This window comes from Rutilus rutilus (genome assembly GCF_951802725.1).
Source record: "Rutilus rutilus genome assembly, chromosome: 6".
Classification (NCBI taxonomy): Eukaryota; Metazoa; Chordata; class Actinopteri; order Cypriniformes; family Leuciscidae; genus Rutilus; species Rutilus rutilus.
In genome coordinates, this window is record NC_140214.1 from 16,791,390 (window position 1) to 16,818,563 (window position 27,174).

General features: G+C 36.9%; 2 protein-coding genes across 6 annotated transcripts in view; one reads left to right on the plus strand and one right to left on the minus strand.

Moving 5' to 3' along the window:
• The window catches only part of astn1 (astrotactin 1), a 242,840-nt gene extending 239,299 nt beyond the window's left edge, over positions 1-3,541 (minus strand). For all 5 annotated transcript variants that reach the window (XM_084410826.1, XM_084410825.1, XM_084410824.1 and 2 more), the window contains exon 1: positions 3,018-3,541. In XM_084410826.1, coding sequence (XP_084266952.1) covers positions 3,018-3,309 — 292 coding nt within the window. In that variant the 5' untranslated portion in view covers positions 3,310-3,541. The remainder of the gene's footprint in view (positions 1-3,017) is intronic.
• An 8,897-nt stretch (positions 3,542-12,438) lies between these two features.
• Positions 12,439-27,174, plus strand: part of brinp2 (bone morphogenetic protein/retinoic acid inducible neural-specific 2) — a 100,038-nt gene continuing 85,302 nt past the window's right edge. The window contains exon 1 of the mRNA XM_084410846.1: positions 12,439-13,155. The gene's annotated coding sequence lies outside the window, so the exon portion shown is untranslated. The remainder of the gene's footprint in view (positions 13,156-27,174) is intronic.

A 27,174-nucleotide genomic window follows, 5' to 3' on the forward strand; every position in this document is an offset into this window, starting at 1 on the left:
CCCTAATGTATCCAATTAAAAATAGCTTGTTCAAAGACTAGTGGCGGCTCTGTAAAGACTGCATTTATAATCAGGAAACAAGACCACAGAGCGAAGGGAGGGACGTTCAAACACCTTAGGCAACATTTATAACACTGACTTGAAATTACTCCCCATGATCATTCCAATCAATCTTATGCAAACAAAGAGCCTTTGGAGGAGGTAGAGGCTGAAGGAACAGAGGAGACTATCTAGCAAGAGTGAGATTTATGAAGTAAGGCAAGGTGCAGTCTGTCTGAAAGAAATGAAAAAGCACTTAGTCCAATGTGAATTACTAAAGCAAAAAGGATGCCAGAAAGAATATATTATGGTTTGCAAACAGGTTTTCCATGTCACCTATTGGACAAAAACAAATAGTCACACCCCAATCTCATGCCAGATCAGAAACTAAAAATGGCTTACTTCACTGCATATTTCTTCTTCATTCCTATTTCAACTGTATGTATTCTGGGACCCTCATCCACAATAAATATTGAGTTTGGTAAGTTTATAGGCGAACAGATTAAGCTAAAAAAAAAAAGACTTGAGACTGGTTTCAAACATTAAATCCAATACATTCACAATAAAAAGTTATGATAAAGATAAAAAAAAAAAAAAGCTTCCCAGTTTCCAAAAACCTAGAAAATTCTATTTTGGCCTATATAAAAACCAGCAGGTTTCTGCAGAGGCGGCGCATGCTATTTTTGAGTGTTTTATGCACTCTAAAGCGCTGAGCTTATTTTAATTCTGTAGGCTAAGTATTAAAATCTTGACTACTGAGAACTTTGTGCTATGAAAAATGCAGTCGCATCTAAACATTGTTAACAAACTGAAATCTGGTTACCTCTGCATGCTGACACCATTTTTTAGACTCTAAGGATTTCTAGTTATAAATATGCAGGTCCTCATGCATTCAAATATCACTGTATGCAGATCAAACTGTGCTATTCCCAGGTGTAACCTTTCATCAGTTTGCAAGAGTATGTAAGCATAAATTACATCACAGATCTTTTTTTTTATAAAGTACAATAAATACTGAAATTAGAATATGTGTCTATCATTTATGTATATTCTTTATATGTATATAAAGAATATACATAAATGATAGACACATATTCTGTGTATACACATATTTGTGTATACACAAATAAATGCAATGGCGTAGCAATCACTAAAACTTAGGAGGCAATGTCAATGTCCCACACCTTTACCTTTAAACTCACTATTGAGCAAAATATTATTTTTTTCTTTTTAAAAAAAGATTTGCCATTTCCCCATGTTTACTTCCTGTCTAATATTTTTTCCAGACATCCCTAAAGTGAGAAACAACATGACATATTTGACAATGCTATGGCAGTGCCATATAAACAGTCAACCCAGCACAAATGTCAGAACTATTCTATGACACCCACAGACATTTCACACTATCTGATTGCCTAGAAATGACTTATACAACTGTCAGAGTGAGCGGCAGACGTGCATATATTGTTCAGCACCATGGACAGCGGCCAGTGAAGCTGCTTGTGATAAATGATGAACACACACAGTACTTTATATATATATATATATATATATATATATATATACACACACTTTGGTGTAAATGGTAACACTTTAGTTTAGGGTCCAATTCTCACTACTATAAAACACATATTGATGGCTAACCATACAGACAGATAGATAGATAGATAGATAGATAGATAGATAGATAGATAGATAGATAGATAGATAGATAGATAGATAGATAGATAGATAGATAGATAGATAGATAGATAGATAGATAGATAGATAGATAGATATGGTTATGGATGGATGGATGGATAGATAGATAGATATGGTTATGGATGGATGGATGGACATTCATTTCTTTCTCCAAAAAAAAGGCTCACCAGACATGGTTGTAACACTTTCCAGTGTACTTCTGGACCCACAAAAACTTCACAAAATGGGGCTGTTTATATACCACATTTGACACACACACAGAGAGAGAAACAAACAAACAAACAAAAACATTATGTATGTCTATTTAGTTGCTCTTTTAAATTAAAAAGCACATGTAAATGTTTAACTTTTAAATTCTTACTTAACATGTTTAAAAGCATGGGGATGGCATAATGATTGTTTTGAACAAGTACATCTAATTACCACAAAAAAAATGTGTGCACAAAAACAATTCAAAATGTGCAATAACTAATTGTGGTAATCAAACTCAGTTCAATGTCTCGGCCAACTCGTGCAAATAACAACTGCACACTTTGACACGAAGGCACACGGTTTAGTGTTACAGAATGTTGCATATTTAAACTACTATTTCTTCTGGTTTACAGCAGACAATTATGGAATATCAAAGTTCTTCAACTTTGTTTATATTATATCAAAGGCACTGAGTTACAGATGTCGAAACAAAATGTGTTACAACACTCCCTGTTCTTCAATGCTGTTGTAAACATTAATATAACACTGGAGGATGAGACCGCTTGACACATTTGTGTAAAATAAATTTGAGACAAACTTAGAAACAAACACAAACTATCTATCTATATATGGAAATGAATAAAAGCATAATTTGTTTTTGCTGTTGTTGTTTGCTTGTTTTCTGTTTTTGTTTTTTTTAGAGTTCACAACAGGTGAAGCTATATATGGCACAAACTTCACACAAGTTTACACAAGAATGTTTTCTCACAAGAATGTAACCCAGTGACCACTTAGTCTCTATAGGATCACAGCTGTATATGTCACGCATGTTCATAATTATAACAACTGTTTGCATTTCTCACCCTGCCAAACGAACATCATGCTTCCCATTGCGCAAATGACACATATCTGCAGGTTACCTCGTATTAATCCGGACGAAAAACATAATAGAACTGATATATTTGAGTTTCTGCACTAGGCCTGCATCTGATATTTCAATTTAAAATCACAATAGTTTATCACAATCAAGTTCAAGTATATATCTTCAATAAAAAGTTAAATTGATTATAAATAACAGCACTCACCCAATACAAAGTACGGGAGCTCGGTATTTTCCAAGTCGTCAACAACGACTATTTCGCCCGGAAAATCGTTCCTGACGGAGAATAACAGCTTGGGCTCGGAGGCCGACGGGCTGTGCATGATGCTCAGGTCGTTCTCTCGCAAAAACGGCAAAGCGGATACCGTAACGCTTTTCATTTTGCACTCCATGTCTTGAGACTGATCTTCTTCGCCGTTCAGACATTTCACCCCAGCGGAATTGAAGATGACAGTCCAGAGAACGCCGATAAGCAGACCGGAGTGTGGTAGTAGCATCTTGCCGGAGACTGTGTAGCGGTTGTCAGGCTGCGGCAGTCGGTCAACGGCACACTGGGAGCTGGAGGAGGAGGAGGACCGGGGAATGCGTTAGCAACACACTAATCTAGATGTTTGCGTGAAAATACACGATAGAGGCAGGGTTTAAGATTCAGATATTCTCCATCCGACGGCTAAATATTCTTGTTGTCATCATAACACGACTCGGCTTAGTGATGACAGCGAGAGAGGCGGAACACCGCAGCAACGGAGCCCGTTATTGGGCTTCTCCACCTCAAGCCATCAATAACGATTTTTCTTGTTGCAGTGGATAACCATTAGCAAGAGCTACATAGTCCTGTAACACTTTTAAAACTGACTATTGTTTGCCATTATTTCTACTTTATCCATTTAATTGCCCTCATATCCTCGAGTTTGTTGTTTTAAAAGTCAAAATACTTACGCTCTCTTTTTTCTTCTGTTTTTAAAATGTAACGCCATTCTATAGCCTATATAATTAAAAAATGTTATGCTAGTTTATAGGAAACATGTGTTGCCTATTTGTTGCATATTTTTTATCATTTTGTACTCTGATTTACATTAGCCTACACATTAAATAGCTAAAACAGTAAAAATGAGTTTATAGATAAAGTCATGAATGTAAAGAAAAAATAAATATGCCTTGGTATAGACCTCCCTATTGAGGAAAAAAATATTAAAATCAGTCTAATCTAGTTTGCTGGTCGTTGGTTTGTTTTAAATAGGTTTTGTACACTTTTTTTTTAGCAATCAGACCATGTTACCACCCTAAACTGTTTAAAGCTGGGGCTTTTTTAGCAGGGCTATTGGATATCTTACCATATCAATGAAAATATATATTAGATTAAGCAGGATATTAATTAGAGAAAGTAGAAAATATCTATCTATTAAAGTAGAAATATCTATACAGTGTCAACATCAGATACTTTTACAGTAAACTGTCAAACTTAAAAAAAAAATATAAAACTATATATAAAAAATATATAAATATATTATATATAAAAAAACATTATATATGTATATATTTTTTTTTTATTGGTTGAAATGGATACGGTTATTCTTTCTGTATCGTAAACTGAAGATAAATGCAAAATGAGCATCAGTAGAGAATGTGAGAGTAAGTTTTATAGTTCACTGACCACTGAGGAAAGAAGAGCAGAACTGAAGCCAACAGCAGCTGCAAGCTCTGGAAGAAGGAAGAAAGGAAGAAAGAGAGGAAAAAAGAAGCAGGGCAGTCTGCCCAAAGAATGATCTCCCTGTGTAATCTTGAGCTTATACCAGCACTGAAGCAAGGCTTTAGCAAAGTGTGAAGCACTTTTGTGATGAAAGGGCACAGTACTCATTTCAGCTTTGACCTGCTCAATAATTGAACTTTGAGGGTGTTCGGGGGAGAGAGGGGTATCGACACACTTGTGGTCCCATTGCTGTGATATCCTGCTCTCTTTTAGGGTTCTTTCTGTAACACTCGCTAATCTATTACTGCTTGTGGTTTACACATATATAAAGGCAACTGGAATAGAGAACTGTTAAAATTAGGATGTGTCTTTGTTGCCATCATTATTACATTCTAAAAAGGCAGATTATATGATTATTCGAGATGCTAATGATAATAACAATTATTATTATATTATTATTATTATTATTATTATTAAAAATAACATGTAAAAAGAGAATATCACAGCAATGGCACTCAATTTCAATTAAAATTAAATATAATATAATACAATACAATATATTATATACACACATATATAGGCTACATACATAATTTTATATATAATTATATATATATATATATACATATTTATATAAATAATAATAAATAGTGATAATACAATTACTATTATTATTATATTATTATATATCCCATGGTAAATGCTCTCTCTAAATGGATAAGTGATGCTAGATTCAAATTTTAGCTGAGAAATTGGAGCACCTATAAACATGTTTTGAGGAATCTAACTAGACATGACACACATTATTGGCCCTTTACTGGCATTGGCAGCAATACTGGTAGGCAAATGTTTACACAGATGACTGGAATGCCTCCATTAGTGGAAGTACAGTCCCATCTTTAAATAAAAATAAATAAACAGACAAAAAATTGTCCGGACTGTTACTCTGAATAGACATGGGTCTGTTATGGCAACTACATACGTTTTAGGTATCAACATAACACAAAACATATAATGGCCTTCAAATGAGCATCATATGCAATCCAACGAAAATTTAATCTGAGCAAGCCACTCTAAAATATTCCTAAACTGCTCAAGGAATTAGCAACCAAGACATATTTTTAAAAAGTGACACCTTTTCAAAATGCTAGTTGCTTGGTAGAGCACACTGAAAAGCAAATCTTGAACTGCATGTGCAGCTAGGGGTCGCTAACCTCTTACAATAACAAAGGCGTAGTTTGATGACGCAACTTTTGCTAAGAATTATGGATCTTGTCATCAACGTCAAGCCGACCGATCTAATAATGTTTATGGATGACTGAATACATCTATGTTTTTATCATGACTGTGATATGAAGCAGTTCGGGATTGCTAATAGACAGCTATCAGCTCCACACGCGACGCGAGTCTCGAGGATATAAAAGGAATATGGACATTTCATTCTACCGAACTACACGCAAGTGCAGAATTACTACTCACAGGTCAGTTTATTAGACAAATTAAACTTGTGAGGTAATGCAGCGCTGTTTCACTTGGTCTAACATTACACTTTCACACTAAACTGCATTTAAATGTGTTGAAATTGATGTGATAGTTTGTCTGTATGAGACTAGCAGTAAGCTAGATCAATATTAGAATAACATACAGATCATATTCTAACATTTTATCATTGTTGAACTATATAACATTGATTAGTTTTATGTAAATGTCCTCACCTGTTTAATAAAGTACATGTAGGAGCGGTCGAAGTCTCGGACGTGGAGCTCTCGGCATCTCGAAAACGCCGCGCTGATATTGATTCTCGTTTTAGTTCTCCTTTTTTATCCAAAGTCTGCTTGCCATGGTCCATAATGTTTGAACGAAACAACAACAGCGTGCAGATAGACATTAGGAACTACACAGTTGTCCACGTCTGTCGCCTGGTTACTATCAAAGGGCTCTGGTTCATAGCTCTGGTTGCTATGGCAGTACGAGCGGAAACCAGGGACAATGCGGATATGACGCCATTGACGGCGACAAAACGGAAATAAAGAAACGTGTCTTTGAATTAAATTACAAATTTCTCCTGGTTTGAAAGTTGTTGGAAACAGTCGGGATAATGTAAGTACACAACAAAAAAAAGATAAGAACCTCTTTGTGACATGAGGAATCTATGTTATGCATTGGCATCTTCTGTGTTCTGCATTTTTTGCATTCGTGTTGGCCCTTGTGATAGCCATGGCAACTTCATGCAAGCCAGTTGTTAGATTTAGAAAACAATATTTCCACATGTTTTCTGTAAGGCTTAACAGCAGACTATATTTGACATGACAAATTATCACTCAGGGATTTGCAACCTTAGGATATCCAGCATATTGTTCTTATGCTTAATAAAATGTCCTTGCATTTTAAAAACGGTGTGAAGCAGGGATTAGAAATAAGCTTCTTTTCTAAAAACAAATCATACTCTACATCACAATATACAACAGCACACCATGTCCACATCTACGCAGATTCTTTTAAAATGTCAAATACAAGCTTCTTATAGGTTGTCGAGGCACGTACATGCTATCAAACATCCTCAAATTTATTTAAAAAGTTCACAAAGGAAGAAACTGGAAAGGGTTTTTAGCCAAGCAATTAGAACTTCATAAACTTGTGCTAGCCATTTCTCAATTACGGCTGCAAAGTGTTTCCCACTGAGTTAAACAGCTCACAAAATGATCTTCAAACAGTATGACTGCACTTTAATAGAGGACAGACTATGGTTCTGAAAAATAGCACTCGATGAAAGATTATGTACAAGTACTGCTGGAAAATTAAAGATCACGTGTTTGGTTAGATTTAGCAATCTCTACATAATTCTCATAATATGAAAATCATTAGTACATACATACACATAAAAAGATATTATATTATGCTCAGTGGCTCTTATTCTTAAGCTAACAGCCATGCTTAAGCCTTTAAACTACTGTATGTTCCATGAAACATCTTCCTTATAATACATTCCTGCTAAGAGATGTTCTACTACAGACACCATACTCCGTAACACGGGTAATAGGTGTCTTTCCAGCCATGCTTAAGCAGTAATACAGGCCAGATGTTTGACAAAATGAGGGACTTTCCTCCCCTCATGTACAAGGTGTTGCACCTAACCAATTAGCTGGAGAAAAACAAAAAGCGCTGCATAAGATGGTGCTGAGACAGCACACACAAGAAACTATGAAGTGGTCATAAAAAAAAATTGGAAAAAAAATCCAGGTCCAGGCACTCAGTAGGATGCAAAAGTTAAAAAGCCTTTATTATTTTAAAAGGCTAAAGCATTAAACCACCTACTAAAGCATAGGTGTTTTAATGCTTTAGACCTTTAAAATAATAAAGGCTTTTTAACTTTTGCATTCTACTGGGTGCCTGGACCTGGATTTTTTTCCAGTTCTTTTTTATGAACATTTAACCCTTCCACGAGCACCAGAGGATACAAGGGATACCAGCAGCGCTCCAGTTCCCCTTTGTCTAAACTATGAAGTGGTGTTGTAAAATTCAAGAGGTGAAGATTTGAATTTGCTGTTCTAGAAGTTTTAAGTTATTTGTACTGTGTAAATGAGTTAATGTAAAGCAAGAATGTTTGGGTGTTACATTTTATACAAGTATCTGTATTTTTAGTATCATTACACATACTTGTGACTGTTTGATATTCTTCAAATTCAGACAAATATTCAACGTCTGATTCATTTATTTTGTCATATGAGCTTTGACTATTTCATCACAAACACTTGCACTACAATTCTTAATCTACAAGTCTTGAGTTTTGAAATAATTGTATTTCTATTAGATGATCGATCGATTGATTGATTGATTGATTGATTGATTGATTGATTGATTGATTGGTTGTTAAACGTCCCCTTTCCACTCACCCATGTTTTTTTGTTTTTTTATATTGCCAGTTTTTTCAGTCAGTTATGTTGTGCATGCAGAAAACTGGAAAATAAATATATTAATAATTTTATATGTCCAAAGTCACAGTCACAGAAGATCATGCGATTGGCATGAACTGCAACCTTTTTGACCTTTTCAGAACAAATAAATGTGTATGCTAGCAAAAAAGATGTCATTCTGTAGTCTAATGTTATTTGATTCAAAATTATAATGAAAATATTATTACTAGACTCATACGCTTGTAAACAACAACAGTTTGTTCATGGGTTAACAAGAGATTTCGAATTAGATTTATTCCCTATGAGTCAAAGCAATTGCCCTGACATATGCTGATCGCATTCATTCAGGTTGCAAATGCTAAAGATCAGTGTTATGACAATAGCACAATTAGATTACTCTATATTCATCTCTCAAATGTTCAACAAATATAATTTATCTCCTATGAATCTGTGAAGTAAGCTCAACCAAACAAGCCTTGATGCAAAAGAGACACAAAGAGACAAAAAAGACATCAGGAGGTCTCGTCCAGACTGACTGTGGACGTCCGCCAGGTTTCTCTCCAGAGATTGTGCCCTCTGAGTGTTTTTTATATGTCAACGTCACAAGACAAATAGCGACAGGGAGTATCTGCCCCCTCAGCCCCAAAGATGAATCACCCTTGTTGTCCAGTTTGCCAGTCTCCAAATGCAGTCTGGGCCATGATCTCACTGGCAAACGCTGCCATGGATTGACCTTCTACTCAAGGTAATGATTACCCCCTTGAGCATGCGGCAGCTGGCAAGGTAATGCATTGTTGGCACGTAAAAGTGATGCTGCAAGAAGCAGAAGGAGATCAGGAGACTCGTGTACCCTAGAGTTTGACCATCTGTGGCCTATTGGTCGTCATTAAGGTTTCTAATTTGGGACGACTGGGGAATAAACCAAAACAGGGCTGAAAATGTCATTACCTGACTCCTAGTGAGGTGTCCTCCCATATTTACATATTTATACACCTTAATTGTCTTTGCCTCACTGGAGTGACATTGAAGCGGTTAAAACTGGACCAATATCTATTCCAGGTATCACATTTGATGAAAAGCCAGAGCCATTAATGTGATATTATAACTCTGTGCACTGAGACGGACCATTGCGCTTCAAATAGAAAGGAGTTAAGGTGTAGAATATTATTGTGACTGTTGTTTTGAAGGCCTGGTCACATTAACGATCTCGTAATTAGAGCTTTGTTCAGACTGTCAGATGGTGGTGCCTGAAACTGCCGCTCAAAGCATTTTATTAGGGGTGTAACAATATATTGTGTCTCAATATATCGCAATATAAATGCAACAATATGTATCGTGGATAGTGACAATATGTATCATGGGTAGTTCACCAAAAATGAAAATGACTGTGTGAGAAAATAATTCAAGTTTACAGAGTTTTAGTGTCAGTACTACATTAAACTACATTAATGTAAACTACCCCCAATGAATGGGGGGATATTTGTGGGTCCTGATAATGCCAAATGTCTTATGTTACCAGTAAAAGGTGGCTTACATTATTTTAAATATATCTAGTCAGTGACAGAGTGCAAGCATATCTAAAGCATAGTCTAAGCATCTTCTAAAATAACTCTGTATCTTCAACTTCAGATTCATGAATATTTTTATTCTGGTATCACTATTGTCCTGTGCATTGGGTTATCAGCACCAAGTCCAAGCCTATTCATTTACAACCCCAATGTAATACCAAATTCAGCATTTTAATCAACAGTACATTTTGTGTTAACCTTTTACCATTTGTCTTGGAGTATCGCAAAAATATCAGTTCAGTATCATGATATGTATCGGATCGTGACATGGGGGTATCGTTTATTCCTTATAAATAAATATAGACTACCGTTCAAAAGTTTGGGATTGTCACAAACGGTTGCACAAACATGAGGAAAACAATCTATTTGCAGCAGTGTCAATATATTTATTAAACAAAGCTCAAAATACTCAGAAACAGGAGCAGAACATCCGTAATATCACAACGAGAACTGACAAAGAACAGAAAGAAACACAAGGTTTATAAGAATAGTTTACCCAAAAATGAAAATCTGTCATCATTTACTCACCCTCAAGTTGTTCCAAACCTGTATGAATTTCTTTCTTCTGCTGAACACAAAAGAAAGTTGATGAGCCCCATTGACTTTTTTTTTTTTTTCATTCATTCTATGGAAGTCAAATGGGGCAATTCTGAGCATTGGATCTATCTGGTTTTGCCTGTGCCCCTTTGACCGTGTTTTATGTTTAAATGTACTATGGTTTCCACAAAAATATTAAGCAGCACAACTGTTTTCAACATTGAGCACAAAATCAGCATATTGGAATAATTTCTGAAGGATGATGTGACACAGAATACTGGAGTAATGATGCTGAAAATTCAGCTTTGCCATCCCACAGCAATAAATAAACTGTTCCTGTGGAATAAATCTAATCTATAAATGTTGATGTTGATGAGCACAGCCAAATATGCTGAAAATGATCTATGATCAAGAGGAAAATTAAAGGCATTAACCCATCTTTCTCTATCTCTAGCTAACTTCAACACTTTTGTTTTACTTTGCTGTATTTTCTTTAGACTGATAACTTGTGCAGTTGCACAATAGTGACAAGGTTTATAAAGCAAACAGAAATGCAATGCTTCCAGCACAGACAGAGACCTAGATTATTTTTATCAAGCCCAGGCAGGAGACAAATGATATGCAGAAAATGTTCCAGTTGGAAGCAGGGAAAAGCTCACTCAGTTGCGATGGATAAGAATAGTTGTCAACCATACATAATGTCAGCACTGGTTCAGATTATCTAGACTGGTAATTATGTAGTGTACGCCGCAAAGCATAACTGAGCCAAGCACCGAAATATCATTAATCTGACTGTAAAGAGGGAGAAAGGTTATAATGACCTTATTTTTCACAAGTGAGACTTAATTTATCAAAATTTAAAAGTATATGCCTCAATCTAAATGTATATGTGACACAAAGTAAACTTAATTTGTATCAATGTGATTTTATATCTCACAATGTTACTTTATGTAACAATATGACCTTACGTCTCACAATCTCCTGTCAAACGTATCAGTTTCTACCTCACAACACCACAAATCTATGCTTTTTTAAGGAACAATATATTATTACAGCATTGACACCTTTGAATTTTGTTCAGAGTTGTGCGGCAGTCAGTCACTGTTTGCAGATACCATAAAAATGAATGAGAAATCATACCTGTCACACAATTGTCTTTGACTTCTCTCATAAAACGCTTTTTTTCGGTGAAAACAGATCAATCCAAATCGAATGTTTAAGAGCAAACATGTTGAAGATTAGCCATTGGGCTGTCTATTTATTGAATGATAAGCTATTTCCACGCAAAAGCAGTTTATTCAGAGTAGTGAAGCCTCTACTCCATTGATATCCATTTAAAAAAAAACAAAAAACGTTTTGTCTCCTACACGGTGTACCGCAGCGTTAGGCTTTTTTTTTCCGGCTAAGATTGCAGGCTTCCCTTCAAGTGGCTTTGAATATGTCCTTCCTTTTTTTCCCAACTGCACTGACTTCAGACTGTTTCCACATCAGAATGAGATGTACAAGTTTTAGCATTTCCTTCAATATTCCCAAGATATCTGGCACTAACAGGGCACTAGGCTGACAAGAACTTACTTTTGGCTTTATTGTATGAAGAACAAGATACATCTCCCTTAAGAAACTGGAGACTTTGTCAGTATGAATTCAGTTTGCCAGGAGTCACAACAAATTTGTAGCAGACAAATTTGGCTAAAGCATTGGGAGAAAAGCATTTTCGCTTTCATTAGCCACCCTGTCCCTCCAGGGCTCACAGAGCCCGGTCTACCCTCCCTCCCCTTAAACACACTATCTCTCTCTCTCTCTATCTCTCTCTCTCTCCCCTTCCTTGTCACATCGCTGCCTGCTGCCGGCTCAGCCAATCAGAGTGAAATGGGTGGAGCCTCTGGTCTCAGTTGGACAGAGCTTGTTGAAAAGAAAGAGATGCTTTCCTGAAAGACTTGGTGTAGCTCTCCTCTGCGCGAAGCTCACCGTTTTGGGGCTTGGCAGTGAGTGATGACTACAGCACGAGCAGCTCAAGTCTAGCTTTAGCATTCTGGCACACACACACTGAAAAACACAGAAAGAGAGAGAGAGAGAGAGAGAGAGAGAGAGACAGTGGATGTCACAAAATCAACCGTGGCAGGTGCAGTTTTTCGACTTGGAAGAAGCAGGATAATGCTAATGAGTTTAAAGAAGAGATCAGCTTCATATGGATGTATCTGTCTGATTGTAATCTGATGTGATCCTACTTGTTTTGGAAGATCACACATTGTTCAAGAAGATCTGAACTGCACCTATCCTGCTTGGACAAAAATCGATTTGCTGGGACTTTGCATTCTGAAAGAACTCAAAGTTTGTGCATCTTGTTTTTAATCTTTAATCAAGAAAAAGGAAAGAAAAACAACTAACGGCTATCAAACATTTTAATTGTACCCATAAAGAGCGCAATTAGGTAGCGCACTCAATACAATGCCTGGATTACCCTTTTGACTGCCTTGTGAACTCGTGTGAAATCACCGCGGAGGAGGTACGGCGGGGGGCTGAGCGGGTGGGAGCTGCATTCCTCCACTGGAATCCAACATCCTGACTGCCGATACAAGCCGATCGGATACAAACGCTATAGGGAAAGGAGTGAAACCACCCTTCACGGTCTGGGTGAGTACTCTGTCACAGTTCACTGGACACTCAATCTATACTGGTTTTAACCACTTCACTGAGCTCATCTTGTTGTGTTGGAATCATCTCCTGACTTAACTGTTACAGCGTTACTGCTTATATCTGTTGGGTATCTGTGCACACTCCTACATCTGATTAAGGATAGCTGCAGTGTCAGTCAACTACGTCAGATTAACGTAAGCTGCAGGTAACTTAATTTTGGATCCCAAAAAAGGATACGGTTGGTTGCGATAATTTCGCTGTAAACGGTGATTCTATTTGACTAGGATAGACTTCATTTGGTTTTAATTATGGATTTCTAAATTCAGAGTATTTCGGAACGCATTAAATGTCTAAGTGATAATGAGTTTATAATAAATATAGTCGTCTTTACTGGAGTAGCAGCCTTCTACAGGGCATTTGCCTCCATCTCATTAAACTGGATTTGATTTCATCCCACAATGCTTTCTCAAACTAAATCTAGAGCTCGCCCCAAGAGTTTCAAGCTCCTTGCACAACGACAATAACCCAGAGGGGCGCTCTCAAAACAAGCAAGAAGTCCTTAACTCCTTTTCCAAACTTTCTCCTCACTCCGAAGCTTTTGAACATAATACAGAAAAAACACGAACAGCAGTGGAGAGCTAAAACAAAACAGCCCCACAGCTACCGTGACTCACGGGATGGCTTCCTCACAGTTTGGCTTGGACCTGTGCCTGGACACCACAAGAAACCCAGAGAAGGACTGCATTCCTTGATTTCTTAGACATGTGGTTCCTGTTTTGTTTTTTTGCTCTAGTCTGGGGGGTAAAAGACGGACTGCATTGTCTTACATTGTACATTAATCCTCTTTTCTCACTCTGACAGTGGCAGACCAGATGCACGCTGACTTTCCACTGTCGAAGGAGAATATTTAATGCCCCTTTCTTTCAAAATATAAAGCAGCTTGCTTTTTAATCTGTTACAGAAATATTTAAGCTGTCCATGGAATCCCTCTCTCTCTTCCTCTCAATCTTTCACTCTCCCTCGCTTTCTCACCGTCTTAACAGTAGGTTTCAATACATTTCATTTTGGAAAAGCCGATTCATGGTGTGATTTTGTCGTGTCTACACAACAAACCCACCAGGCCATCTTTCTGAGGGAAGAATAGCATTTTAATCCACATTATTCAGCAGTGCCAGCAATCGTGACTTTGTATTTTGCGCTTACACCTACCCGATAGTCAACCATTGACTATTTCGTCATAACAAGCAATCAGAAAACAATGGGCCACCTTCATTTAACAGAAAATAAACTCTTTGAAGACAAACATATAGGCTGACAGCGCTTATGCAGCACTTTTGATTCTTAACTTACAGAGGGAGCAGTTCTCTTAGCAAGCACCCTACAACCTCAGACGAACAGAATCGTATTCAGAACGGCCAAAACCATTGCAAAAAGAAGAGATGAACACTTGATTATCAGTTTACAATATTGATTTGTTATTTGAGAGGTCTATCCATTCTATCTAACATCCAAACATGATCAATTTCCACTGATACTGTCAAGGGAGATGTAATTTATGAAAGGTGAGCAGAAGATGCTGAATATTTCTGCATCTGTGACGTGCAGGCCCAAGTTATTGGGATGCAAGTCCATGACGTTTCCCCAGTGAACATACTCTCCTGCTTACTAAGAAGCCCTCTGATGTTTTTGAAGTGTTAAAGTGGAAGAAGAACACAAAACTCCATTTCCAGTCCCGAAGGGGACGCTGATATGTGTGTGTGCATGTGGGCTGTCATTTGCTCTGTGAAGTTATAAAATAAATATCGATCTGCCCAAGCAATATTCACCGTCTCAGAGGATAATGTAAAGTGGATTCAAAATATACTGTGTATGTTCACTGAAATGGAAATATAAAAATATAACAGTAGTCTGAGGCTTTCTCACTAAGAAAAGACACTTAAAGTGCAAGATGAAATGTATATTGTAAAGAAAGGTACATTGTATATATATATATATTCATATATGAAGAACATTTTATTATATAAGGTTTACGGCAGACTGAAATGAAATCTCATAGTTTAGCTGTAAAGCAACTTGATATTTTTCAGTATGTGCCAGCTTTATAATATACTCCTTGTGCTTTTAACAAATACATTTTTTGTAAATAAAACTAATTTTATCCAACTGCTGTATTAGAGAAAGCTAAAGGCCTTAGGTTGACTGCACACACACACGCACACACATACACACGCACACACACACACACAAAAGAGTGATGGGAAAATAGAGAACACTAAAGATTTATGTGAGCTGTACTGCAGTTAGCAGATAATCTTTGGGAAATATTCTGGCTTTAAAAAATGTAAAATTCATACAAGTGCATAATGAAAATGAATTCTGATGTTTGGTTATCTTGCTCATCACTTCTGTTGCCATCAACTCAGAAAGCGTAATTTGCTTGGCTCATTAGCATGCATAATTACATGCAAAATTTGAAATAACCAAGAAACACCCTAATAACTTTTATAGCCTGAGCTCCTTTGAACCTACTTGTGTGTGTCGTGTAGTGATTGCGAATGTCATTCAAAGTTCAGAATGCAGAACTGTGGGGTGGATGACATCGAGCTCATTTTCATGCAAAACTCAAATGAATCAATTGTAATGGGGGGAAAAAATTCATGATATAAAAATGATAATATCTATCATAATGCCTAAAAGCAAGATGAGCGGATATGAGAAAACCATAAAAATGCATGAATAATTAAATATAAAAATATGATATATTCATAAAAAGATGAGGCAGATAGACATATACATAGATAGTGTTGTCTATAACTTTTATACTGCGTTCACCATAACTAAAAGTTGGCTTCAGGCCTTCAGTAAAGTCTAATTAGTGTCCAGGATGAGTAAATGAAGTCTTTCATGTTGGTTATCATATGGTGTATTAAGTCACTCATTAGATAAGCTTCAGTAGTTTTCAAATCTAATTTCCAAGAGGATCCCAGGTCTACTGCTTTAATGGAAGGGACATTTAATTTAAATGAATTGGGTAATTCCCCTGCCCAGACCAAACTAAAGGCACTATGATAAAAGAGCATACAGATAAGAAGCTGGGCTGCTTTGATATATGGATATGGAATATGGAATATGGATTCTGATTTGCCAGTTATGGTAGAAACTTGAAATTTACAGTTGTGGTAGTAGTTTTTTTGTTTTTGTTTTTGTTTTGTTTTTGTGGACAGATGTGGGCTGATTCTTATCTTGTCATTATTATTATTTTTTATTTCCTTTTAAATCAAATTTTTAATTTTAGTTTATTTGTGCAACAAATTATTAGTATCATTATTATTAATAATACATTACAAACAAATACAACAAGTCATATAGTTGCAGCAACAACATTAATTGTGTGCACACAAAAAAAGGACTAATCTAAATTGTCTTGCATTACCAAAAATGCATTGCAGTTCTTATTAGATTTCATCCTGTTTGGATCTGTAGCGATTCACTACCTGTTAATACATCCACAGCATATCCAGTTATGTGGTATGCACAGCCACATTCCCAAGTTAATAGTGAATTTCACCATGACATGAGGCATCAAAATGGGAATACTCCCCGCCAGCTGGTCAAGGGGCCAAGGGGAAAATGATATTATTTGACAAAGATTTAAAGATCAAAGGCAATGACTAACCAGGAAGCACCAATCTCCTACTGCAGATGATCACAGAAGGAGTCTCCACCAATCAGCCCTAACAGCAGGACCACTTCTCTAAGTTTTAATTGGTTGCTGTGTACCGGCCGGCCTTCACAGACATCAAGCTGGACGACATTACATGTGGCGACAGGGTCAGCTATTGCGCTGCCTTTGCTGTTCTCCCTGCAAAGAAACTCTGTGGTAGAGAGTAATGTGAAAACTGTCATAACTATTCATAACCTAATTTTTCAACACGGAAGTAAGCCATTTCCTGTGAATGTGCAAGACTTCTGATTAATTAGTTGCTATAGGTAAATAACTAAGAATAACAAAGAGATGTAAACACTAAAACTTTTTGCGCTACACAACGGTGTTTATGATTACACTGAAATAATATGATAAACAACGATTTACAAAATAAAGCACCATAACATTCAGTTTTTGTAGAGGTAAAAAGTGTGCAGTTTTTGTACCACTTCGGCTGACACCAGAAGCCTTACAATAAAGGCCTTGCCGGCTCGTGCATTAAAAATAAGGTGGATAAAAAAAGGCTGGACACCTTTTTGCTGTTGTGTGACTCAGCAAATTTGACCCACGTGAAGCATAAATTCACTTCAACAAAACAATAATAAAATTAAACAGAAAAAAAAAACACAGAAAACAAACAGAAAAATATTACTGATCATAATGCCTAAAATGAAGGTGAGAGAACCATTCTATGGGACCATACAGAAATAAATAATTACACACACACACACACACAAAAACAATCAACAAGATGAGTCTTTGCTACTGTGTTGTGTCTGGTATTTGAAACAGAACAATTATACTGCATTTGCTATAATTAGCTTTTCTTAAAACTAACTGGATATAAAACATGAAGGGTACTGCTGGAAATTGGCACTGCTTCCTGCTCTGATACAAACCAAGGAGGTTGTATCTAGTTTTATTTAATGCCAGGATAGATTATGGTCCGTTACGATAGTCACTGAGATTATGTGATTTGACTCTTAAATTATTGTCGTGTCATGGACAAGAAACATGTCAGACTACACGTTGCTTCTCGACCAATCATCGCTTTACGTCTTTAAAGACGTGCATGATGTCATCTAAAAGGTGGGACTCTAGCGACTGACTTACGGAAACAAGAGTGTAAACGAACAATGGTTGTACTAGCCAAATGCTAATTCCAGTGTTTGCCAGCATTTATCTTTTTTCACTCGTGGTGTCAAACATCATAAAGGCAGGAATGTTGTTGCTATAGCTCCACGCACCTTTCCTCCATTGCATAATTCCACCTAGCAGCACCAATATCATCGTCTCTCTGTCATTTCGTCATGTTTAAAAGCTGTGTTAGAAAGAGCTTCTGTGCTCATGACACGGCGTCGGTTGTCGTCCACTGTGACACACTATACGAGATAAAACAATCAATTATTGCGCCCATTGTCACTTCCGAATGACCACGGCACCACGTCAAATGGATCGCGCCAAAATCAAGCTGATATCGAGTAGTCTGAACCTGGCATAAGGTTACACTCTGACTTCGGCCAATCATTGTTTAGAATTAGTGGGTGGCACCTGGACATGCACCTGCCTTCCTGTCAGATATGACCAATTCATTTGACGCCACAACATCAGCAGCACTGCAAACTCGCAACCATTCATTACTGCTGAGCGTGGAAACCAGAGAACCTGTCTGGCTTAACTCTGCGAGTGGAAGACGAGAGCAGAAGCGACAGAAGAACCATTGTGTTACACACCACAAGCCTGTCATTGTCTGTACCTCAATCCCCTGGTCTCTAGGAGGCAAGATGGATGGTTACGGTTATGGCCAACTCTCCTGGCATTTCATTCAGGGCCCCCTGACCTTTCCTTGCAGCAATGTGATGCACATAACCCATCGATCAACTCCTGACCAATGTCTCTCCGAGGACAAGTGCTGTACCAGTGTGCTATTTATGTTCAATCAAATCTGCAATATGGGGATCAATGTTAGATTCATGGCCAACCTTGGTTACGACAAATCCTCCAAGCTGTGTAAATATATGTGCTTTGAAATATAACGTTTAGTGGAGATTGATGCTTGAAGATTAGTAGACTTTGTAGAGATTGATCACCTCAGATAGACAATTTGTAATTCACACAGTGACTCATTAGTGACCGACATACAGTTCATTACTGGCTTTACTTTGAGTTGCTTACTGCACCATTTCACAAATTCTTCAAGAATCAAACAGAAGAACAGAAAAACTCGTTTAGCTTTGTCCTCTGCCCCCCTTTGAGTGTTTTTTTTTTTTTAATCTCTTGTAGACTGAACACAGACTAGCTACCTTGTTGCTGATTGGACGCATAGGCTAAATTTCCCATTTTGTTTTGTGATTTTATATTTGAAAAGGGTAGACATGACAGCTACATTATAGTCCATTGTGTTCAATTTCTGTTAAATAACAAAGAGGAGAAGATGAAATGTCACGTTATGCATATTTGGTACAACACATTTTACTTTGCCTCATTTATATTCATAGTTACCTTTTAATTAATATGTGTATGAACATGATTATAAAGGAAATATATATATATATATATATATATAGTAGTATCAAGTTTTATTTCACACCGTATTAAGATCTTAATGCAACATTATTTAGTTAATTGAATATAAACCCTCCTGTGTTTTGCCCGTGATTTTTTAGCAAAAGCAAAATAAAATAAAATGAATAGCTCATTGCACTTTTAGCATGACTAAAAATAAATGCAGCACCAGAAATTATCCATCCATATCTACATTTGGTCAATCTAATTTAGTCACACCTTTACACCGAAAAATTATGTCATTATCTACTCAAAACTCTTTTCTTTCAACCTTTTTTTCGTGAAAGATTCGAGTTTTTTTTTTTTTTTTTTTTTTTTTTTAAAGAAGCTCTTTTGAATACCATGAATGTGCACATTGATCACTGACTGCCAACTGCAGTAGTGATTTTGCTTGCTTTATACATATTATAAACAATATCTACTCACACACACAAACACAGATGAAGACTGGCATTGGTCATTTAATAAATGCTGCAATTGTTGAACCCCTATCCTTTCTACATGCATATTTAATTTAATCTGACACTACACGCTGTGCTGTAATCAATGAAGGTAATCCTTATTGACATCGAATTGAGTTTAGCACTGCTGTGCACCTCTACAATGACCTTTTGAAGGACTGAATGACTCTAAGATGTTTCTCGTCACTGTGTTGGAAAAAAATATGAGAGACAGCATACAGTATTTGTACCTTCCATGATAACCACTTTCCATTTTCTTCCTTTACTTCACGGCTGTCTCTGACCTAATTTATTCTTGGTGCAAACGTCTGAGTTCACTTTATGCTTTTGAGATGGTCATCAGAATTTCCCTCTTAGTCTCAGCACTTATTATCTAACCAATGAGATTAGCAGCAGGCAGGTATGAAAATCTTTTACTGATTAATAGTCCTGACATCTGCCATCCCTCTTTCCATTAAATTCTGTAACTGTTGTTGACACCTCAGCCTCCACTTGGCCACATTTGAAATCTGTATGAGGGCCCAACTATTAGAAGATCTGTATCTGAACACTATCCAATTGCCTAGTTCCAGCTCTTCCATATGAGTGTTTTCAATGGTAAGCGTTACGTTCTTCTAAAAAAAGTATTTTGTCATAATAAAACTTTTTAAAATACTCACAAAGGATGCATTAAAATGATCAAAAGTGACAGTAAAGACTTTTACATGGTTACAAAATGTATATTTCAAATAATCAAGCTTAATCAAGATTTCCACAAAAAAATAGAGCAGCACAACTGTTTTTAACGTTCTTGTTTCTTGAGCAGCAAATCTGCAAGTTAGAATGATTTCTGAAGGATCATGTGTCACTGAAGACTGGAGTAATGATGCTGAAAACACAGCTTTACCATCAAAGGAATAAATATTGTTTTAAAATATATTCAAATGGAAAACAGTTATTTTAAATAATAATAATAATATGAATTAATATAAATATTATTTAATAATATTTCACAATATTACTGTTTTTACTGTATTTTTGTACTTCTTTCAAAAACAAAGTGTTTGTGTGTTGGATTTATCCGTGTACATGTCTAAGACTGCCAATAATAAGAAGAGACAGAGACGAGAGAAATAGACCACACAGACATAAGAAAAAAGTGTCTGAGCAATTTGATTTTTAACATATAAGACTCCTGTCTTTATCCATATCTCATGCAGACAGTCACAGAGTAGTGGCCTATGTGAGAATTGACTCATCTTACAGAAGCCTGCATTTTTCTTTTCTTTTTTTCATGTTTTATTTCATCTGTGGGGTTCAAAAGAATGTGTGCTGTCTTCATGTCTCCACCATTCTGCCAGTGCAGCGTTCGGGCAAATGACTCACAGTACCTCTCCCACAATGCCTACAGGCGTAAATCAGCCTCAGTAGGATTAAGCTGAATGTGAGCAAGATTAAATGGCTCTTGCAACTGTCTTCCCATACATCTTATTGGAATTCACATGGCTCTCTGCATGGTCCAGACTTGACTCTGCTTTCACAGTCCAGTAGTTTTGCAAAAGGCTGCTGGCCGACTCTCTTATGGATGTGGTATATGGGGGATAGCTCAGAATAAAGATCTAAAGTACAGTATATATACATGACCACACAAAAGTTTGGACACAATTGAGTTTTGCATGATATTACAAAGCCAAAGAGCTGTCTTTTACTTAAATACTTGCAAATTAGCTTTGTAGACAAATAAAGATGTGCCTTAAGATGAATGTCTTTACAAAACTAGCATTTATTAATTAAAACAATTACATTAAAAAAAACAATAACATTTTAAATGTACAAGTGGGCAGGAATTTAGAAGCAGCTAAAATATAAACTAGCTTTGATTTGTTTAATGATTTTTTTACTATTATTTTAAAATGTAGAAAAAGAGTTGTGAGTTTCATACAGCGATTTAGATTTAGATATTTTATATGTATTTATTTATTTATGAATCATTATTTATCAACCTATAAATAATTTTAGTTTTTTTATTCAATCTATACTGTACATACACTATTTACTGTTTGGAGATTTTTCATATTTTTGAAAGAAGTCTTCTTGCTCACTGCATTAATTTGATCAAAAACACTAAAAACAGTAATATTGTGAAAGTAGTATTAGAATAAAAAAAAAAAGAAGTTCAATCGTAATATATTTTAAAGTACAATTTATTCCTGTTATGGTAAAGCTGAATTTTCAGCAGCTAGCCTATACTCCAGTCTTCAGTTTCAATGTGATGATTTGCTGCTCAAAAAAACATTTCTTCTTATTATCAATATTGAAAACAGCTGTAAATAGTTATATGACAATTGTATGGTGTGTTAAAGTAGATGCTGAACAAACCTTGAATACCATTTTCGTTTATAATGGATTTTCAAATATAATTTCAAATCTTAGTTCAATAAAATGCTGTAGCTCATAGTTTAAACAGAAATGCACAGTGGTATATCTTGAGAATAAGCTTCTAAATACATTTTTCCAAAAACAATTATTTTTTTATTTTTTTTCAGGAAAATGAAATCAGACTGTATCTCCCTACTTACAATAATAGTGCATTTATTCCAAAGACTGCTCAGAACATTAAAAGATGTACTCAGTATCTGCATGCAGTGGAGTTGAATGACAACACAGTATGCAACTTTAAAGACAGTCTTTGGAAAGGTCATGGCATTATGTGAAATAAGCAAAGAGAAAGGTCAGAGATTTTCTTTCAGATCATCCTGAGAATACTTATGACGTAGCTTTTTAAAAATATTTCTCTGTGTGAGTGTGAAAGAGAGCATGACGGAGAGAAGCCAAAACAGTGATTGCTATGAACAAAGTATGCTAATGAGAGGAGAGGAGAGTTCAAGTGGGTCAATGCAAATGTGCTCTGAGACATTTCGGCGCTGACGGGTTCAGTATACCACATGCATGTTGAGATAAAAAGTACCAGGAGGAATGTTAGAGAAAACTGTTATGTTGAGACAAAAGGTTATAGAACTGGAAAGATTGTATAACACTGAACCTACCGACTCTGAGCAAAAAATATTCAATCTCTATAAACCCGCTCTCATCGCTGTAACCTCTCTCTCTCATGCAAATGGACACTCCATCAGCTGTGTTTCCTATGAGATGCAGGTTCACGAGTGGCAAGCAGGGCAAGCCCTCTAGTACTCAATTCTGTCTGAAATGGAAATCATCTTGTGGAAAAAATATACCAGCTGCATCAAATACTGCAGAAATTGCTTAGCAGGTTGTTATCTTTATTTTCTCCACAGACACAGCATGGTAGCACAAACACTCCACTGAGATTTTTCGTTTACCTGATTTAAAGCAATACCTCCCATTACAACCAGCCTTATGGTGCATAAATATAGCCTGCTCGCTCTTCGTATGCTACGGTATAGCTGCCTTGTCCCATAAGCCCAATTGCCAATTGTGTATTAGCTGTCAGTAGGTTGAATACAGGCTGCTGAGGTGGGGCGGAATGATGCAGAGGGCCAATATTGAGGTATGGACTTCTCTGTTGCTCCAGGGCACACTGTCAGCAGCATTATTCTTCCCCTTCCCCTTGTGCACTTTAGTCGATTCCCTCACCCTGACTGCTGAACATGCTCTTCCTCCACACATAATTAAAGACCCTAACTTCAATCCACCATTTACCAGGTATAAATAAGTCTCCTACAGCAATTTGCTAAACAAGGCTGTGTAGCTATTTGCATCCTTGTCCGATTGGCCATCGTTGCATTTCTTTGAATGGTTTTAAACAGACTTCATTTCTAGATGTTGGGTCTAGATGCATTTCCTTTCCTTTCATTATTTAGCAAACTATCTGATACCATTACAGTGCTATGGTACGGACACAATAACTTGGATCATTAGAAAAAAGAGAGGCACTCATGCAGGGGGTCTGGATTTCAGTTGTGTTCAGTTGTGCTCATCCAGTCAGCATCTGCTAGCCTTGGCTTAGCTCACACTTTGGCATGCCGTCTGTCAGAACTATACAAGACCCCCATGGCACACTGGGCAGAGATGATGAAATGTGTGTCTGAGAGGCAGTCGGTCCACCAAGTGTGAACTGAAATGCAATAAAGAGGGTGTCAGTAGAGTTTCTGAGTGTTCTCTCAAAACAAACAAGATCAGGTTTATGCATAAATAAATAGCCTACATTTTACAATATTAGTAGATTCACCAGTTCTTTCAGTTTTTTTAACAACATAAAAACAGCATGAAATAAACACATTTTTTCCTGCTTGCTAAAAAGTTCTAATATTGGGACATGGAATTTGCAGCTCAGGTGTTAAAAAAAAATACATTCGGAACAAATGACCAGTTCAAGTTTTATCAGAATTATCACATATACGGTCTGAGTCTGAATTCCCAAATCACTGAAATCATTGGCTCCACAAACCAGAATAACAGAGCTCACATTATATTATTACAAGACCATTACAGGCATAATGCATTATACAATATTGGTAGCAGTACTTCATACTGCAAGTCAGGAACTGTTTTAGTCAGTTAGGCTGTGTCAGCAGGGTTGAAACTGGTCCCTAATGGCTTGCCTATATTAAGGTAAATGGCCTCCTCAACTATGTGCCAAAATCAACTACCATGGGCCCTTGGCACCACATCACTCTGGATTGTTCCAGATGGAAAGTCTTTCCAATGTTTTCTTCTTTTCACAACAGAATGTCTAGTTTGATTGTTTCCCTTAGCAACTTGACATTTCATCCATATTAGCTTTGTGAAGCATTCAGTCTTGAAATCCCAAAGAGAATAGAATTATATTTTCACAAATGCAGTGACAAGTAAACACCACAACACTGTTTTCTTTCTTGTTTCTCCTGCTTTGAAATATGAATGAAATACATATACAATCAAATTTCATTACCCGGACGAAATATGTAACCTTAAAATGAAAGAGAAAGCAAGTGAAGGAGATGAAAATGAGTTTATATAGCCTACAAGTATGAATCTTACACGTAATCATCTAATTCCCACCTTTAGTAAGATCCATAAAGCATCCACCTCCATTGCGCTCTGTCTTGCATAACCAAAATAAAGTAAAAAACTGGATTTAGCTGCTTCATGGTACAGATATGGCTAAATTTCCCTTTGCTCTTTTTTAAGTTTTAACTTTTAAAGCTGTTATCAAGGGTTTCCCATGGGGGCAGAGGGTAAAGTGGCTTATGATGTATGGAGGCATGAAAGCCAGGAGCCAATATGCAAAATGGGCTGGATGTCATTATCTTTTGAGGACTAGTGATGTGAGAACTGCCAGTACGAGCTGGGAAATGGTCCATCATTCAGCCGAGTGCTCTTCCACCCCCTCAAACATCATTGCATGCCGGTTTCGCCTTTGCATGTAGGGACCTCTTCGCTGTTTCTGCTAGCCGAGCAAACAGAGAGTATAGAAACAACGCTCTGATGGGTCTAGCGCCTGTCTGGAGAACTAAACATTGGGGAGGATGCATGGAAAATAACACCTACTGATTGGTGGGTGTAATTGAGTGTTAGCTGATCAACAAACTGGGGGAGAAAAAACTAAAAGACAACACTCTAAACACAACTACAAAGACACATTTACATACACACTTATTACTCAAAATGTAAAATTCTGTTATTACTTTCACCCACATGTTGTTCCAAACCCATATGCTGTAATTTTTGCTCTGTGGAATACTAAAAGAGAATATTAACTCAGTTTTGTTCCTTACAACAACAGTGCTCACATCTGTCAAGCTCCAAAAAGAACAAAAAACGTAGTTGTCCCATATGACTCATGTGATTCAGTAATAGAGATTTCAGACCGTTCATCACACAAACAATCATATGAATTCAGAAGATTTGGAGTATAACACACAAGTAGCATGCACTACTTTAATAGTACTGTTGTGCTTTTTTGTCTGTCTTTTTGGAGCTTGACATGGTCAGTCACTAACTAATGCTGTATGGAAAACCACTGCAATTCATATTTTAAAGTGCCCCTATTATGCTTTGGATTTTGCCATTCATGTATTGTAGTTTGTAAAATAGCTGTTTGTGAATGTAAAAGATCTGCAAAGTTTGAAGTTCAAAGTGCATGATAAATAGAGTTATTGTCTCCCAAAAGAACGTACCGATTCAGTAAACAACTGTACTGTAAACTGTAAACAAGTCGTCAGTAATTACATGACTTCCTGCACGAACCGTTTGTAACAAATTTGCATAATGCCAGCCTAAGGGCTTCATTGGCTGCCCGTGAACGACATCTAATTTGACCCGCCCTCAAATGCTGTAGTTGTAGCTGGGGCCTGGAAGAGTTTGGTTCGTGTTGTCGACATGTCGAGAAGATACTGTTTTCTGCACTGCAAAAACAAATCCACTGTCTAGTCACTTCCAAAGAATGAGGACTTGGGCTCAATTTGATAAGGTAAAACCAACGCCATCGTTATTGTTTGTATCACTGTGTATACAAGCCTTAAAGGTTGAATCAGCGATTTTAGGCCCAAACATAAATTATCACATTCATCTAATCTTTCCTAACGATCCGCTGGCAGCTATTGTGAGGTTTTCGCGTGCAGCCGTTATAGGCAGCCGTGCACGAGCGCAAAACCTCACAACACCCACCCCTGTCGGTGATTGGTTGGAACACTATTTGTTTTAGTTTTGAGTGGTTGGTGAAACCAATTGTTTTTGTGTGCAGATCTCAGAGCCTAGGCTGCCTACAGAGACGCATTTTTTTGACGGCATGCTTATGGGGCGGGCAGCTAGCGGATCGTTAGGAAAGATTAGATGAATGTGATCATTTATTTTTGGGCCTGAAATCGCTGATACAACCTTTAAGGATGTAAGTAATGGATGTTTTATTTCCGACACACTGTGACACACTGTGGCCATCTGACCAATTAGAACAGAATAGGCTCTTGGAAAGGAGGGGTTTATAGAGACCAAATCCTTTATTGAACTTAGGGCTGGGCGCAGTGTGAGCTGCTGCAGTGAAAGTACATAGTACAATTTGTCCTAAACATGTTATACTAAGGGCTTCAAAATAACTGGTAAGATATTGTTAAAAAGTTTAAAGCAGCTTGCCCTGTCAGATGCTCAGACAGATACTGTTGCTGACTGACAGATAAATACTTGCGCTGTGTAATGCGTTTCAGATGTGGTGCTTTCTCATGCTTAACTTATATTTCACAGGTATATTATCCATCTGTAAATGTTAGAAAGTCAAACAAATGTCCATTTCACTGTCACGAGAGGACGAGCCTTCTGCAAGTGAATCTCCGCTAAAATTCAAGCTTC